Source organism: Panthera uncia, unplaced genomic scaffold (genome assembly GCF_023721935.1).
Source record: "Panthera uncia isolate 11264 unplaced genomic scaffold, Puncia_PCG_1.0 HiC_scaffold_1835, whole genome shotgun sequence".
NCBI classification, from domain to species: domain Eukaryota; kingdom Metazoa; phylum Chordata; class Mammalia; order Carnivora; family Felidae; genus Panthera; species Panthera uncia.
In genome coordinates this window covers 1-16122 of record NW_026058509.1, presented here as the reverse complement: position 1 = coordinate 16122, position 16122 = coordinate 1, and the positions used below count along the sequence as shown (strand labels likewise).

Genomic DNA, 16122 nt, shown 5'->3' with positions numbered 1-16122 from the left:
AACTGGATACGATGCCCCCTCCCCAAATGGACCATCATCTCCCTAGCTCTATGGCTAGTACCACCACCTTAGGGTGTTTAAGAATATTAGAGATATTTGGGGAATCTGGTTGAATTCTTGGACAGGATGCATTATCATTTTTCCATTTAAAAATTCACTATGAAAAACAGGAGCTAATTATTAGATTCAAGGAATGGAAAGATGCCTGTATTTTCCCTCCTCCATCAGAAACTTTTCACAAGAAGGAAAGGTTAAGTGTAAACAAAACAAAAAATATCATATAAATAAGAAGCCAAAAAGTTTAATGTTATTGAATAGATCGAAAGTTCATTCAGGGCTTACACAGATCATAAGAATAGATTATAACAGCTAAGAGATCAATAGCTTCCTGGAAGGAAGGAAGGAAGCAGTTTATATTTTTCAATGTAGAAAAAGAAAACCTAATTGCTACAGATGTCTTGTAAAATTCCCCAAACGAAGTCTAGCCAAGTTTATTGTTTAGTGGACTTTTTCTTTTTCCAAGGGATGAAAAATGAGATTCAATGTGTATACTATTGGTTACAACTAATGTAACAGCTTGAAAAAATCATAAGACAGAAGCATAAATATAATATAAAAAGACAAGATTTTAAAATTGCACTGTAAGAATATTAACTATAATAAGTGGAAAAGATACATTAAAACCAGCAATGTATTACACTAGTTCAAAACAAAACTCGTAAGGCAGACCAAAACTGACGCTAGTTAAGGAAAGTGGTCTGTGTTGAGGAAGTGTGTCCAGACAGACACCACCACAAAGAAATGCCAATAGGAACTACGTGGTCCCCTCGTTACTCAGTTAAGTGTCAAAGGTAGAGTGACAGGGTCAACAGCTTAAGCTTTCTCCAAGGATTTGTAGTATTCCATCAGCACAGTCCAGGCTTTGGGAGCCATAAAGCCTTCCGGAGGTTTCTGGCCTTCTCGGGCAAGTTTGCGCATTCGTGTTCCTGAGATAAATTCAAAGTCTTCATGGCTGAAACAGAAAAAAAAAAAAAAAAAAAAAAAAAAGAAAGAAAGAAAGAAAGAAAGAAAGAAAGAAAGAAATTACATCCCATTTCTAGAATCTTAGGGATAGTGAAACTTAAAAATTTTTTTTTCATGTTTATTTAATTTTTTTGAGAGTGAGGGAGACAGTGTAAGCAGGGGAAGAGCAGAGAGAGAGAATCCAAAGCAGGCTCCAGTCTCTGAGCTGTCAGCGCAGAGCCCAACACAGGGCTTGAACCCACAAACCTCAAGAATGACCTGAGCCAAAAAGTCAGACTCTCAACTGATGAACCACCCAGGCGCCCCAGTAACAGTGCAATTTTAAAAAGCATTTCTTCTTCTGTTCATGGTAGATAAGCTTAATGGAAACAAAAAGATCTGGATAAAACACAGTACTGTACTTGTAAATGAATGCTCAATCTGATTTCAAATCTGTCATTGAACAAAAACCACCATACTATCAAAATACCCATTTTTAGAACTAGGAAACAAATTTTAATTGAAATATCTACTGAGATCACTGTAGATTCACATGTAATTGTAAGATATAATACAGCAAGCTCTCATCTATCCTTTATCCAGTTTTCCCCAATGGTAGCATCTTGCCAAACTATAGCATAATATCACAATCAGGTTATCAGTATGAATACAATTTACCAATCTTATTCAGATTTCCCCAGTTTTACTTGTACTCAATTCTCTGTGTATTTAGTTCTGTACAATTAAAAAAATTTTTTTTAATGTTTTTATTTATTTTTGAGAGAGAGACAGACAGAGCATGAGCAGGGGAGGGGCAGAGAGAGGGGGAGACACAGAATCCGAAGCAAGCTCCAGGCTCCAAGCTGTCAGCACAGAGCCTGACACGGAGTTTGAACTCACGGACTGTGAGATCATGACTTGAGCCAAAGTCGGATGCCCAACCAACTGAGGCACCCAGGCACCCCCAACCAACTGAGGCACCCAGGCACCCCTAGTTCTGTACAATTTTATCATATATGTAGGTTCACGCATCCACCACAGTCAACATGCATTAACAGTTCCAAAACCTTGAAGATCCCTTGGGGTGTCCTTTTATAGCCATACCCATCTCCCTCCCTCACTTCCTCTTCCTCAGCCCATGGGAACTACTAATTTAGAACTAGAAATTAAAAACAAACAAACAGGGGCATCCGGGTGGTTCAGTCGGTTGAACGTCCGACTTCGGCCCAGGTCATGATCTCACAGTTCGTGAGTTTGAGCCCCGCGTCGGGCTCTGTGCTGACAGCTCGGAGCCGGGAGCCTGCTTCAGATTCCGTGTCTTCCTCTCTCTCTGCCCCATCCCCACTCGTGCTCTATCTCTCTCTGTCTTAAAAATAAATAAAACATTAAAAAAAAATGAAAAACAAACAAACAAAAAAACCCATTAAATCCAATTTAGTTATGCAGGCAGAAAACTCTTTAGGAAGTCTGACTCTGAAAGGTTAAATGTATACTGGAACATTAAAAGAAAACTAATTTTTTAATAGCAAAAACAGGTAAGTAGCAATAAATGATACTCTTCCACGGATACCACCAAAGTATTGTTGGTTTTTCTCATCTTCTTATATTCAAAAACACACAAAGGCCCTTAAACCATTAAGCACTGAGCATGTATGGCTATGGCACAGACTGTCCACTAGTAATTTTATCCTCTTCCCCCAAACAAAAAGAACCAACCTAGATAGCAGACCAGGACCCAGCAAGAGCTCTGGATCACTCGGGCCACCAGATCACAGGCTATGTTTGCTCCTAGCTAACAGCTGTATGTTCCCTCCCACTTCATTATTTGTGGAACATAAATCATAAACTGCCACGTGCTTCTAGAGAGATGCCAAGTATATTTTCTAACTAATAATTACACTTCTAGGAACCTATGTTAAGGAAAAAATCAGATGCACACAACATCTATGCACAACATCTTTATGTTATGCATAAAGATAGCTAAGTGGAAGTTGTTTTAGGATAGTAAAATACTGTAAATGACCTGAAGGTTAAAGTTTCTAAATAAATTATGGTTTAGCCCTGAGTAAAAGAATCAGGACACAAAACTTTCTATGCAATACAACTACAATTCTGTTAAAAATACAGAGGGTGTGGAGAGAAGGCTATTAACAAATATACCCAAGGGGCGCCTGGGTGGCTCCGTAAGCTGTCCAACTGTTGATTTCAGCTCAGGTCATGATCTTAGCTGTGAGCTTGAGTCCTGTGTTTGGCTCTGCACTGAGTGTGGAGGCTGCTTCCGATTCTCTTTCTCCCTCTTCCTCTGCCCCTTCCCCACTCAAGCTCTTGCTCTCTCTCTCAAAGGGGGGAAGGGGGGAAGGAGGGAAGGAACAAAGGAACAAAGGAACAAAGGAACAAAGGAAGGAGAAATATATGCAAACTGTTTTGTTTTGGAGAGAGAGACAGAGAAAGAGAGCTCCAGCAGAGGAGTGGAGCAGAGGGGAAGGGGGGAAGACAGAGGGAGGGAGAGCGAGGGAGGGAGAGCGAGGGAGGGAGAGCGAGGGAGGGAGAGCGAGGGAGGGAGAGCGAGAGAGGGAGGGAAGGAGGGAGAGAATATCTTAAGTAGGTTCCATGCTCAGTGCAGAGCCCAACGCAGAACTTAATCCCATGACCCTGGGATCACGACCTGAACTGAAATCAAGAGTCGAAAGTTCAACCAACTGAACCACCCAGGCGCCCCTACCCAAATGTTACAGTGGTTATCTCCATACAGTATTACCACAGTGCTATTAATTTTGCTCATGTTTTCTGTAGTTTTCTAAAAATGATTTTTATCAATTATCAAAATCAAAAAAATATCAAATATCAATAATTTTATAATGAGTTAAAAGTTTATATAAAATAATCTCCAGCCATTTGATTTTAAGTAATTTTTAAAAATTTAACCTTAAATTAACCTGAAACCTCAAATACTGCCCCTGATGAAAGCAGATAAATAAGGTCCTGCTATACCATTATGCTTCCTATACTGGTCTCAAAGTAGCTACAATGGCTATTAACTCACTTATGTACCAGGCATTATCAGTAAAGAGTGTATCTGGATGGTGCTAGCTACACAGAACACGTTCAAAACTATTTCTAATTAGGAACTCAATAAATATTTGGTGAAATATAAAAGAATGCAAAAGTGTATGCATAGAAAAATTTTACTGGTTCAATATAGAACGGTGCATATCTGGTCTTAAATGAGTCACTACTCTTCATCTTCTGGCAAAAAAAAGGGAAATGTGGGATTTCTGATTGCTGTGGTTAATTTAAGCTACTTGTATATTCCCTTTTATCTAGTTGTTCCCACTAGAAATTTCTCCATAACTTTCACAACGATCTCTTCCATAATCATCTGCACATCTACCTTCTCTCTGACCTTGCTCACCTCCACTTCAGGCAGGGGAACCCACATACACCTTCCTATCCTGGCTCACTGTCTACCTATGAGCCCTCAGATTGTGGACTCCAGACCAAGAAAGAAATACTGTGATTTCCTCATGATCCAAACTGTGCATTGGTTTCTGGTCTCTCCTGCTTTTCTGATTCTGTCTGCGTGCTCAATGACCCCACTGCCCACTGGGCTTCTAAACCTTGGAACTGGTTTTATCACCACCAGGCTCTGTGCACCTCTTTCATTTGGCCTGGCTCTATGCCTGATCACAATTGTTAGTTCCTAAGATCAACATGACTCTTGGTCCTGAATCTAGTTTTACCTCTTAGGATTTGCTGCTGGCCCCAGTTCTGGCCTTTCCAACTCCAGAGTGAGATACTCAGACTTTAGTGATTGCCCCAACCCCCTTTGAAACATATCTAAGAATTTTATTGTGGAATATTATACATATAGGACATCAATACAAAATAGTATGACTCAGGCATCTGGGTGGCTCAGTCGGTTGAGTGTCTGACTTTGGCTCAGGTCATGATCTCGCGGTCCATGAGTTTGAGCCCTGCATCGTGCTCTGTGCTGACAGCCCAGAGCCTGGAGCCTGCTTCGGATTCTGTATCTCCTTCTCTACCTCTTGCCCAATCACATTCTCTCTCTCTCTCTCACTCTCAAAAATAAACATTAAAAAAAAAAAAAAAAAAAAACAACCATTCAAAATAGTGTGACTCATTTCATCAGTCATAGGAAAAGCATCTCTAACTATTAGGCAGAAAGGCACTACTTGAATTCAGGCATGCAACATCTTCCCCTAGTCACCCTGTGTGCTCTACCTATTCCCTCAACTACAAGAAAGACAGGAAGATATACCTATGCATTCAACTCAATATATAAACAGCTCTCATCTGCTTAGGTAAAACATATTTTAAATGTCTATATAAATTTTCAGAGATGATCAATAAAAATGAAAGGCTAACAGACATTGCTTAAAAGATGGATTCAAACTAGTTTAAACTTAGGGGTCTCTCTCACTTCTATCATCTGTTCAATGTGTCAGACAAGTCAGATCTACTATAATAAACTGGCCCATGCAGATGGGCTGGTTACCACAGGGAAATAAGCCAACCCCTTTCTCTCATACACATGACAACCTGAGGGGAGAAAAGAAATTGACTGCATGTGAGATGGGCCTAGACAAGAAGCAAGACTGGGAGAAAAGATTCCAAAAAATTCAGTAAGGTTGGGGTTAGAAACATAATTTATAAATTTACCAACACTAAAATGAAGACTGTGTTAGAGAAAACAGGTAAGTTCTCCAAAAAAAGATGACTCAGCAAAAGGAAAAGCATTTGTCAAAGGAGTAGGAAGAAAAGCAAGATGATCTGGAGGTCACAGGAGAAGAGAAATCCTAATGTGTTAAGGCCACAGAGAGGCTGAGAAAAGGACCATGAGGGGAAAAAAATAACTACTGGATTTACAAATTGGAATTTAAATCTTCTTAACTGAAGAGTTTTAGTAGATGGCGAAGGAAAGAGATGTGGTAGTAAACTGGCAGAGATACAGAGTGGAAAAAGAGATGAGATTTTTTTTTTTGTTTAAAGGAAATGGGAGGTTTCAGCAAGTGTATAGGTGGAAGAAAATAAACGGCAAGACTGAGAAAAGGAAGGAAGATGAAAGCCAGGAGAAAAATGAAACATGAAGAAGAAAAGTCTGACATGAAGAACACAGAAGTGGGGCTTTGACACGGAGGAGCAGCAGGAGTGAAGGAAGGTAGAAACAGGGATGGTTTGGGGTGAGAAAAAGACGAGGCAGTTAATGCAGCACACTCCCAACCTTCTCAATAAAGACGTTGAGACTGCCCTCAAGGAGAACAAGAAGCTGTGTGGGAATGGATTAATAATAGAATCCATCAACACTACGGACTTTCTCTCCAGGCCAGCCAGGTTCCACCTGAGGTCAGAGAGGAAGCCAAGAGGGTGGAGGGGTCCAGAGAGCTTTCCAATTGTATCTAAACATCCTCACTCCAATCTGATGTAAAATCAGTTAGTTTAGCTAGAATCTACCCAACAAAACACTGGTTGAATGTTGCAGGTCCTCAGAAGGTTCACTGATCAGCTCCCTATATAAGCTTCACTAAGGAAAATTATGACCCTGGAGATTTATGGCCATGTAAATCTTAAACTTTGATTTCAACAAAGGAAAGCTTGTGTCCCATGCATAAAGTGCTTGCTCGTGACGGCAATGAGAACGAAGTGAGAGCACAGCTTTCTGGATGACTGTCTTGACTATTTGATTAAAGGAAAAACGCCAGACCAATTACAGCCCTTTCTTTCCCCTAGAATGCCAAACTGTCTGGAATCCAGAAGTCTGCTTGCATTCTTTCTGAAATTGCATTTTAAAACCAAGGTCCCTGGGTACCTCTTTTCCTGACTCTCTTTCACACTCCATCTGCCCCGCATGCCACAAGCATTTCTTCATCACATGAAATGGGAGTTTCTGTTCCCACATGGTGGCGGTTCCACTCCACCCTGGCTACAGAAAACACATTTATTTTCCTCTGCCTCATACTTGTACTGTCACATAAGGATTTTACTTTTTATAAGAAGTCAGGTGCAAGGACTTCGTACAAGAGTCACATTATCTAGAATCAAATCATATTTTTCACAATTCATCTTTAATTAGACATGATCTTACAGAAATAACTGAGTCAAGTAAAAACTCAGGCATTTGGGGAATAATCTAAATTTAGCTCTCAACTTTACCTGGGAGTAATCAGGAATCTGCCACAACAGAAAGGCTACCAAATAAATGACCCTGAGGGCTTTCACTCAAAGCAATTCTAATAAGCCATCTAATTACACTAGTTAACCAATCTCCCATGGTGCCTGGAAAAACAACAACAACAACAACACACACACACACACACACACACACAACTATGTTTGATTTTTTTTTTCCTTCTCAAAACCACTTGGTCATAGCTTCTTACAGTCCACATCTCTTAAAGAAAGAAAAGGGATGGAATGGCAGGGAGAAGGAAAAACACGCCATCTAGCAAGCTATGAGGGACCCTGTGGACCAGCATCCTGTCCCACGTGGGATATACTAACTACATGTGGCCAGCATCTTGACTAACTCCGAAGTACAATGACTCTTGGCCACTTGTTGAAGATTTTAAATCTTTACAACCATCTGCTGTCTCTTAGTCCACATATGTGGTCATCAGAGCCACCAGCAGCATGAGTTGTTCAAATGGACAAGAGCTGGGGTCAACAGATGGCCCATCAAGTGTACCTTTTGAGGGTTCGTTATTCAATTAGCATGGGCTTTGTAAAAAAAAGGTAACTAGATGATAAGCAAGCAGAGGAGCAAAGGGGAATTTCTTCTCTGATAGAACTAAAAATCATAGTGGTAACTTCTAAGTGAATCAAATGAACTATTTGGGGTCTAATTTTTCATCCAACTTGAAAGAAGCTCATATATGACACTATGTAGATCAAAACTAAAAATTCTTAGGCGTGAGGTCAAAAAGTCATCTCTCCAAAACCAGATAAACAGTTATTTATGGATTTCTTTCTCAGAACCAAAAAAACTACTGGCTGGCAATGTACATGACAAATTTAACAATGTTTAGTTTCAAACCAAAGACCAACTGAAATACACAAAAAATTCAACTATCTAGAACCTACCTAACCAAAATCCTTAATTCATCATACTTCCCTCCCAACACCCCAATCTTTTAAGTAAAAGCTAGAGAACAGTTCCTATCAAACACTCAGACAGGTAACAAATTTCTAGGGGTGCCTGGGTGGCTCAGTTGGTTAAGCATCTTGACATGGGCTCAGGTCATGATCTCACAGCTATGAGTTCAAGCCCTGTGTCAGGTTCTCCCTCTCAGCACAGAGCTCACTTCAGATCCTCTGTCTCCCTCCCTCTCTGTCCTTCCCCCACTCTCGTACATGCTTTCTCTCAAAAATAAACATTAAAAAAAAACCAACAAATTTCAAGGACCGTCCTGAAGTGCACTGCAGTCAAGTCAATTTTCTTTACCAAAAAGGGTCATGAAGACTATAATCTACCACAGTGTAGACAAACAGAGGTTTTGAACTGAGTGCCAATGGACAGGTTTCAAAAGGATCCATAAATACCTTAATGGCCAAAATGGGGCTTCTGTGCTGGGAAAGAGCATATCAACTTTCACCTGGTTCTGAAAGAAGCCTCTGATTACTCAAGAGTGGATGGTGAATCTCAATTTTTTGAAAGCTAAACTCAGAAGCTCTCAGGTGCCCATCATCCAAATAAAATTGTCTGGTATGAGGTACATGGCTGAAATCCCATTGTATGAAAACTTCCTCTCAGCAGACTGTAGTGACCTCTTCTGAGCACACGCTGATGTCCCTGAGTGCTGCTCTCTGTATACAGCCTGTTTAGTTGCAGTAGGTTATAGAGACCGAAATAATACATTTTCAAAGGGTTTTCAAAATTAGTAACTCAAGCAGCTTAAGCATCCATGAGTTAACCAGAAAATTAGGTAAACCCAGGACACTGCTAGATGGCAAGGACACTGCTTTGACTACATTAAATAATTTCCTTTATATCTTTCACCAGGATTTCTTCATCTTGTTATTTGCTTTCTACTTTTAAGAAACATGTGAGTATCCTCATTTACTTAGAAACCAGGATATCTGTTACTCTCAAAACATCTAGATCAGCTCCAAATACAAAAGTAAAAAGAAGTCTCTGGAGTAAAAAACAAAAACAAAAACAAATCCATATTTTTGACTTGTGACTAATGACAAAATAATTAAAAAGAAAATAAGTACCTAAACATGCCAATATTGTTACAAACCTGTGATTCTCAAGACAGGTGATTTTGCAACCTCACTTCCTCCTCCCCAGGGCACACATTCTAGAATGCCCCGGATGGCATCCCCTTCCCAACCAATTATCTGGTCCCAATGTCAATAATGCCAAGGTTGAGAAAGCCTGTCTGCTAAATGGCATGTTGTTAAGAAAGAAATTGATTTGATATTGTTATACTAAGTAAATCCCAGTCGTACCCCAAAAGGGCAGAAAGCATAAGAAAAATGAGGAGACCCCAAAAGTCACGGGAAAAAAGCAAAGCAGAGAGAAAACAAAAAATCAAGACATCAGACATGATGATTTGTGGCTCTTTCCTCTTGGAACTCTTTGCAGTAAGACCAGTGACAACACGGCACAGCTCCACAGTCTGAGGGGAGATCACGACCAGGTCTCAGTAGAGCAGCATTTGAAAGTACAGATATGGAAAAACTCTGCTCCATGTGTGCGAGACAACGGGGTAGAAGGGGTGGGACCAGATATGACAAGCAGATGCTACCTGCCTTTGGTGATACCTAAGGACACAAGTTGTGTGAGGAAGCCTCTCAGCCAGTCTTGTTCCGCAGCACGGAGGGAACCTTCCCAAGCTTCCTCACTCGGCCCTATGCTGCACACACACCATTGGGACTTGTGGCACAGTACGGTATCAGAACGAACAATAGAATGTATACAGAGAGCTTACAATAAATACATGCTTACATGAGCTTAACATGGAAAGATGCTCATGAAAAGTAAATAATTAAAAGCAGGGTAAAAAAAAAAAACTATTATAAACTCAACTATGTTAAATCAATGTACAGAAAAAGAATAAAACTCAAAGCACACACATAAAATAGGTGACTGCCTGAGTGTTATTTTTCTTTTAAATGTTTCCATAATGATTTTATTGGTTGACCACTGGGAGAATGCATCCTATTCATCTGTTACCCCAAATTGCATCAAAATCAGGGTACCCCACTCACCCAGAAAGAAGGAACTTCCTAGGAACAAAGGTGTATGACTAAGGCCTATTTTCCTTCCACCAGGCTGGAGTGTTAAGATCACCTTGGATTGCTCTCTGGGGAGACCCAGATTATTCTCCCCTAAGCTCTGTGGGAACTCTTTCCCAAGAACTGTCTCATTTGCTCTTTCTACTTTTCCCCTATCACATATGTCCGTTTACCTCATACGAGTAGTCAAAACTGGTCAGGGCTCTGAGGTGGAGGGAAGGAGCAGATCTTTGGCCTTCTTTGGTTCAACGCTTCTTTGGCGTCCTTGGCATTAAAAAAATAAGTCTTCCATATAGTCTATTCCAGCACAATAGAGTTGTGATTGGGACCTTTATATTGGTTACCCTCCCCCCCACCAATGTCTTCTCTCTTTCAGATGTTGTAACTGATTTAAAAAGGCAGGACAGGAGTACTACTGGGTTTTATAATGAAAATACCACAACATCTCCTTAGGATGTCCTATCTATTATTCCTAATATTAACCTCCAGAGAAAAAAGTTACTTTTATTTTACTTCTAGAAAACTTAACTTTCTCACTTCTCTAGAATGTCTGCAAAAGAGGGGTCTATGAAAGAATGAAGACAAATAATGTTACTACCACTATAGGTCATTTGTATGGCAAAATAGTGAAATTACCTGGGTCTAATCTAAATTATTGGAGCCCTTTAAAAGCAAAGACTTTTCTCAAATAATAGAAGGGAAAGTCAGGGAGATTTGGAGTGGGAGAAGGATTCACCATGAAGGAGATTCTGTTGGTGGGATGGAGGTGTCTAGAAGAAAGGATCTAAAATGGCTTCTAGGATCAGAGAGCAATCCTCAGCCAACAGCCAGCAAGAAAATGGGGACCTCAGCCCCACAACTGCAAGGAACTGAATTCTGCCAACAAGGGTCACCTTGGAAATGGATTCTTTCCAGAACTTTCAAATGAGAGCCCAGCCTGGGCAGAGAATCCAATGCAGTCCACCCAGACTTCCGACCCAAAAAACTGTGAGACAGTAAGGATTGTTTTAAGCCACTAAATTTGTAGTCATGTGTTAGCACTAGAAAACTAACACAATTAGCAACTTGGAAATAATGAAGTATAGCTTTAAAAGTCATTGCACAGAAACCACTAGAAAAGATGAGCTTTCCTGTGGAAAGCACATAAAAGAAGGGAAAGCTATATGAAAAAGTGTCTATAATTAGAATATTTTTTAAATGACACTAACAGTATGTGAATTAATATCAACTTCAACATTAAAGCTATGAAAGCACTCTACTGATAATGTGGAAATAACCAGACTGGAACATTTTCATCCACCTGTCCCTTCATATACCCATTTCCACAAGGCACTCTCACTCATGTATGCTCTTTTTGTTAAGTTGCCATTTCAATAATCTGAACCATAACTTTGAATTTTTTTACCCAAATACTAAGAAGATCTGCATAAAGGAGAAAACATTACAAATAACTGAGAATTCTAAAAGTTTGTAATATCTGCAAGAACGGAGTTCAGTCTTGTAGTCCTAAAACTAAATTTCCTTGAGTCACTATTATAGCAAATACGAGCCTACTTGAGCTTCCTAAGTATAAACAGATGATTTTTATCATAATTCCTATCAATATCTTACTTGAAATCTTCATAAAGTTTGTTTTTGTTCTCCCTAAGCCTTGTCTTACACTAGTATTTAATTAAATCAAAAGCTGCAAAATCATTAATTACATAAAAGCTGGCATTGAATAACATCCATTAATCAAACATAAGACAACCTCATATGTGCATAATTAATAACTGTGTTTTCTCACTACATCAAAGACTATCGCCTTTCCACAAAATTTTAATCACTTTCCAACATGTTCCCATCAACTTAATTATATGTGAACACAAATATAAAAAATCAGAAAACTAAGGCAGTTTTAAGGCTTCCCAAGTTACAATTTATTAAGATTTGGTAAACTCAAAAAAATTCCAAGAAAATGAGCCACTCATGCAACTAATATAGAATTCATCACTGGAAAATCTTATGAGAACTGATGTAATTATTTAGCTTTTGAATGATTAAAAGAGAGACTTAAAGCAATACTACACAGATTTAACAAAACATGAAAGTTATCAAGGGCTTCCCCCAGCACGTCTGTCAACTACATACAGATGGGTTCTAGGTCCTGCGGGTGATTAAATCACCTGATCATGCATGCAAAGAAACCACAGTAATGAAACATCAGTAAAGGAGAAGTGAAAAAGAAAAGCCCAACTCTATTTAGTTTTGTTTCCTTAACTCACGGACATGGAAACTCACCTAAGTTTTAACCATGTGGCCACGGGCAGAACGATTCTATTTCTCTCTCCTCACTCTGTAAGTGACTGTTAACTTTCAGAACAAGATTATGTTCATAACATCTTGTACACAAACTAAACAAACAACTGCATGCTGGATCAGAAGTAAAGGGTTTCCCAGCCCAGCATTCTGTCTCTGACACTGTATGTTTTACAAATATGTAGAAAGCAATGCTACCCTCCATGAGTCACACTGAAGGGTCTGCAGCTGGGGAGCTTACAAAAGAACTGCTGGGGTGTAGGCCTCTCCCCGAAATAAGTAAATTAGAATCTCTAATGGAGGCACTAGATAATTTTAACCACAAAAAGACAGGACTGTATTGGAAACTTTTTACTTTCCTTAACATTTAATTTATATTTTCAGTTTCAATCACCTTTTGTGGCAATATAGTTCAAGGTTTACTCAAATTGTTTTTATTTTTTTAATTCTTTTTTTAAATTTTTTTGCCAGCACAGAGCCTGATGTGGGGCTAGAACCCACAAACCATGAGATCATGACCTGAGCCAAAATCAAGAGTTGAATGCTTAACCGACTCAGCCACCCAGGTGCCCCTTTACTTAAAATTCTCGTTAAAGCTTCTGAGGCATCCTTTTGGAAGAGAAGGGCCCATTTGCAACTCTCAGCACACCCCTCTTATAGATGCCCTGTTTGTGAGACAGTGACATTGCTCTGTGTGCACATACATTATGTAAGTGTATGTACACATGCATACATATATAAATAGACATACAAACAACATACACAGGCCTATATATTTTTAGGCCAAAACAAAACATGCCACGATTTAAAACTATTTCTATGTGTTGGCAAATCCTGATCTTTTATAAAAGTAAAAATGGTCTGGATTATTGCAAATTCTTCTCTCTTGGTTTGGTTCAGAAGTATACTAGAATCTGGACCACATTTCAGATTTTCAGAATAATAGTCTAGAATAGCTCCTGTCTTGAATTCCACACCTAGGCCCCAAAGTGTACTTAGGAGTTCTTTTACACTTGCCTGTATCAGTTATATAAGCCCTTTCTGTTCACTGACTCATAAAATTTTCCTGCATTTTAGCTCCAGTTCATCACTCAGAAAAGCCTATCATCTAAAATTATGCATTTTTTTTCTCCAGCAGTATTCATGCCTTAAGTGAAAAGCCAATAAATCTCTCAAACTCTACTGTAAATAGCAGTATTTCTTTACCCAATTTACCATTTATCACAAAGAAATTAAATGACACCAAACTTCATGTCACTTTTAGAGACAAGAGAATGTTTTGATCTTTAAAAGGTTTCTTTTTCTTTCTTGTCCATCCCCATTATTACAAAATGGGCTACACCAAATGAGGACACAGGGTGAGGATCAGGGTTCTCTGTTCCTGAACACAGAATTAACTATAAAGTATCATGGAAAAAAGGATGAGCACTCTCAGATTAAAGGTTATTAGACCATGAACAATTTTCAATTAGTACCTATCAGTAGAGATAAATGTAAGAAAACAAATAAAAAAGTACTTCTCCATTCTACTTGCTGCACATGAATTGTAATTTGTACTAAAAAAGCATCAATCAACAAAACAAGTATCTGCTAAAAATGTAAAAATAACTAGATGCTACAGATCATGGAAAGAACTACAGATTTTGAACTAAGATGGAATCAACTCATCTACCGCCATCACTTTAGAGATGAAGAAACAAGGCTAGTCACACAGCAAAGAAAGAGCTAGAACCCATAACTTCCCATTCTAGAGCCCTAACGTGTCACTCTAAATTTAGAATGTACTAACAATTGGGGCGCCTGGGTGACTCCGTCAGTTCAGCATCCGACTTCGGCTCAGGTCATGATCTCATGGTTTGTGGGTTCGAGCCCCATGTCAGGGTCTATGCTGACAGTTCAGAGCCTGCAGCCTGCTTTGAATTCTGTGTCTCCCTCTCTCTCTGTCCCTCCCTCACTTGTGCTCTCTGTCTCTCAAAAATAAATAAATGTTTAAAAATAAATTTAGAATGTACTAACAATTGTTATTATATATAAATAAAAATTAATACAATTTTTCATTGAAGGGACACAGATACATGTTCAACACTACCAATAATTTGTACTAAAAGCTTGTTAGTGTTTTGCTCCTCCTAAGATCTTTGAAGAAAGAAGTTACACTCTTCGTGGTCAAGAGCAAAGGCTCTGTAGTCACACTGCTTGGGTTCAACTGCTGGGCTGCCATTTACTGCTCTGGGCCTTATAAAAGTTATTCGAACTTTGTATGCCTCAGCTTACTACTAATTTATAAAATCGGGATAATAGCACCATAGGATTGTTGTAGGGATTAGTTTAATGCCTATAAAGCAATTAGGACAGTGCCTATCACATAAGTGATTGCATAGTTATTAAATTCTCTCAATGCTAAGATTTTTGGGGCTTACCAGAGTAATCATCTCTACTACATGCTCCATAACATACAGTAGATATGGCAGAAATAGTCATGTCAATACTGACCTTATGCACTCTACAACAAAAAAACTGAACCACTACATGCCATTTATATATGAACCAGGAAGCATGAAACCAGATTCAATTTTTACTTCTACTTCTAACTGCTGGAATACTGAGAAATTAGTTTCCTTGGTTTGGCCTTTCTCTGAAATGTGTACAACAAAGTTTGTACAACAAAGTGAAGTTATTATAAAACTGAGACAATACTTTAAAGCCCTGGGAGCAGCTTAGAGCACAAGGCGTTTCATAGATTTGTGACAATAAAACTTACTGTTCAGAGTCATAGTAGTCCATACGCTTCTTTTTCTTGTTGTAGGCTGCAACTCGAAAGGGAACTATTTCCAAGGTGATGAGCCCAGGGGCCATTGTCAGCACTTTGGCACCATGAGTTGGCTCATAAAGATCCTTCCCTGTTTCTGGATGAGGCATGCCAGCGGGGTCTCGTCCGACAATGTAAAAATTGGCTCCTGCAACCATCCGTGCTCTGCAATGCCACTGGACCTAGAATAAAAGTTTTCATACTTGAAACTATGCTTTTATGCCCATACTTAGAAGGAGTAAATGGGTAATAAATGTGTGCATACAGATGGTCCCAAACTTACAGTCCCTGACTTTATGATGGTTCAAAAGTAATATGCATGCAGTAGAAACCACACCTTTAACTTTGAATTCTGATCTTTCCCCAGGCTGGCGATAGGCAGTAGGATCATCTCTCAGGATGCTGGGCTCACCAGCCACCAGTAGGCCATGCAATCAACCCACACACTTACCTGTACCCATAGAACCATTCTGTTTTTCACTTTCAGTACAGCATTCAATAAATTATATGAGAGAGTCAACACTTCATTATAAAATAGGCTCTGTGTTAGATGATTTTGCCCAACTGTGCTCATGTAAGTGTTCTGAGCACATTTAAAGTAGGATGGGCTAACCTAGGATGTTCAGTAGGTTAGGTGTATTAATTGCATTTTTGACTTAATGGTATTTTCAACTTATGGGTTTATCAGGACATAACACCATCGTAAGTTGGGGAGGACTTGGACTACTTATACAATCAATAACAGCAGGAAACTC

The 16122-nt window shown here is 39.2% G+C and overlaps 1 protein-coding gene across 1 annotated transcript; it reads right to left on the bottom strand.

Annotated features, from left to right (window-relative positions):
• Positions 1-281: 281 nt before the first annotated feature.
• On the bottom strand, positions 282-15797 carry LOC125917434 (bifunctional 3'-phosphoadenosine 5'-phosphosulfate synthase 1-like). The gene is made up of 2 exons (XM_049623635.1): positions 15320-15797; positions 282-1012 (listed from the first exon to the last, which is right to left on the bottom strand). The coding sequence occupies exons 1-2, from the start codon at positions 15523-15525 to the stop codon at positions 874-876; spliced, it is 345 nt and encodes a 114-aa protein (XP_049479592.1). The 5' UTR covers positions 15526-15797; the 3' UTR covers positions 282-873.
• Positions 15798-16122: the final 325 nt, after the last annotated feature.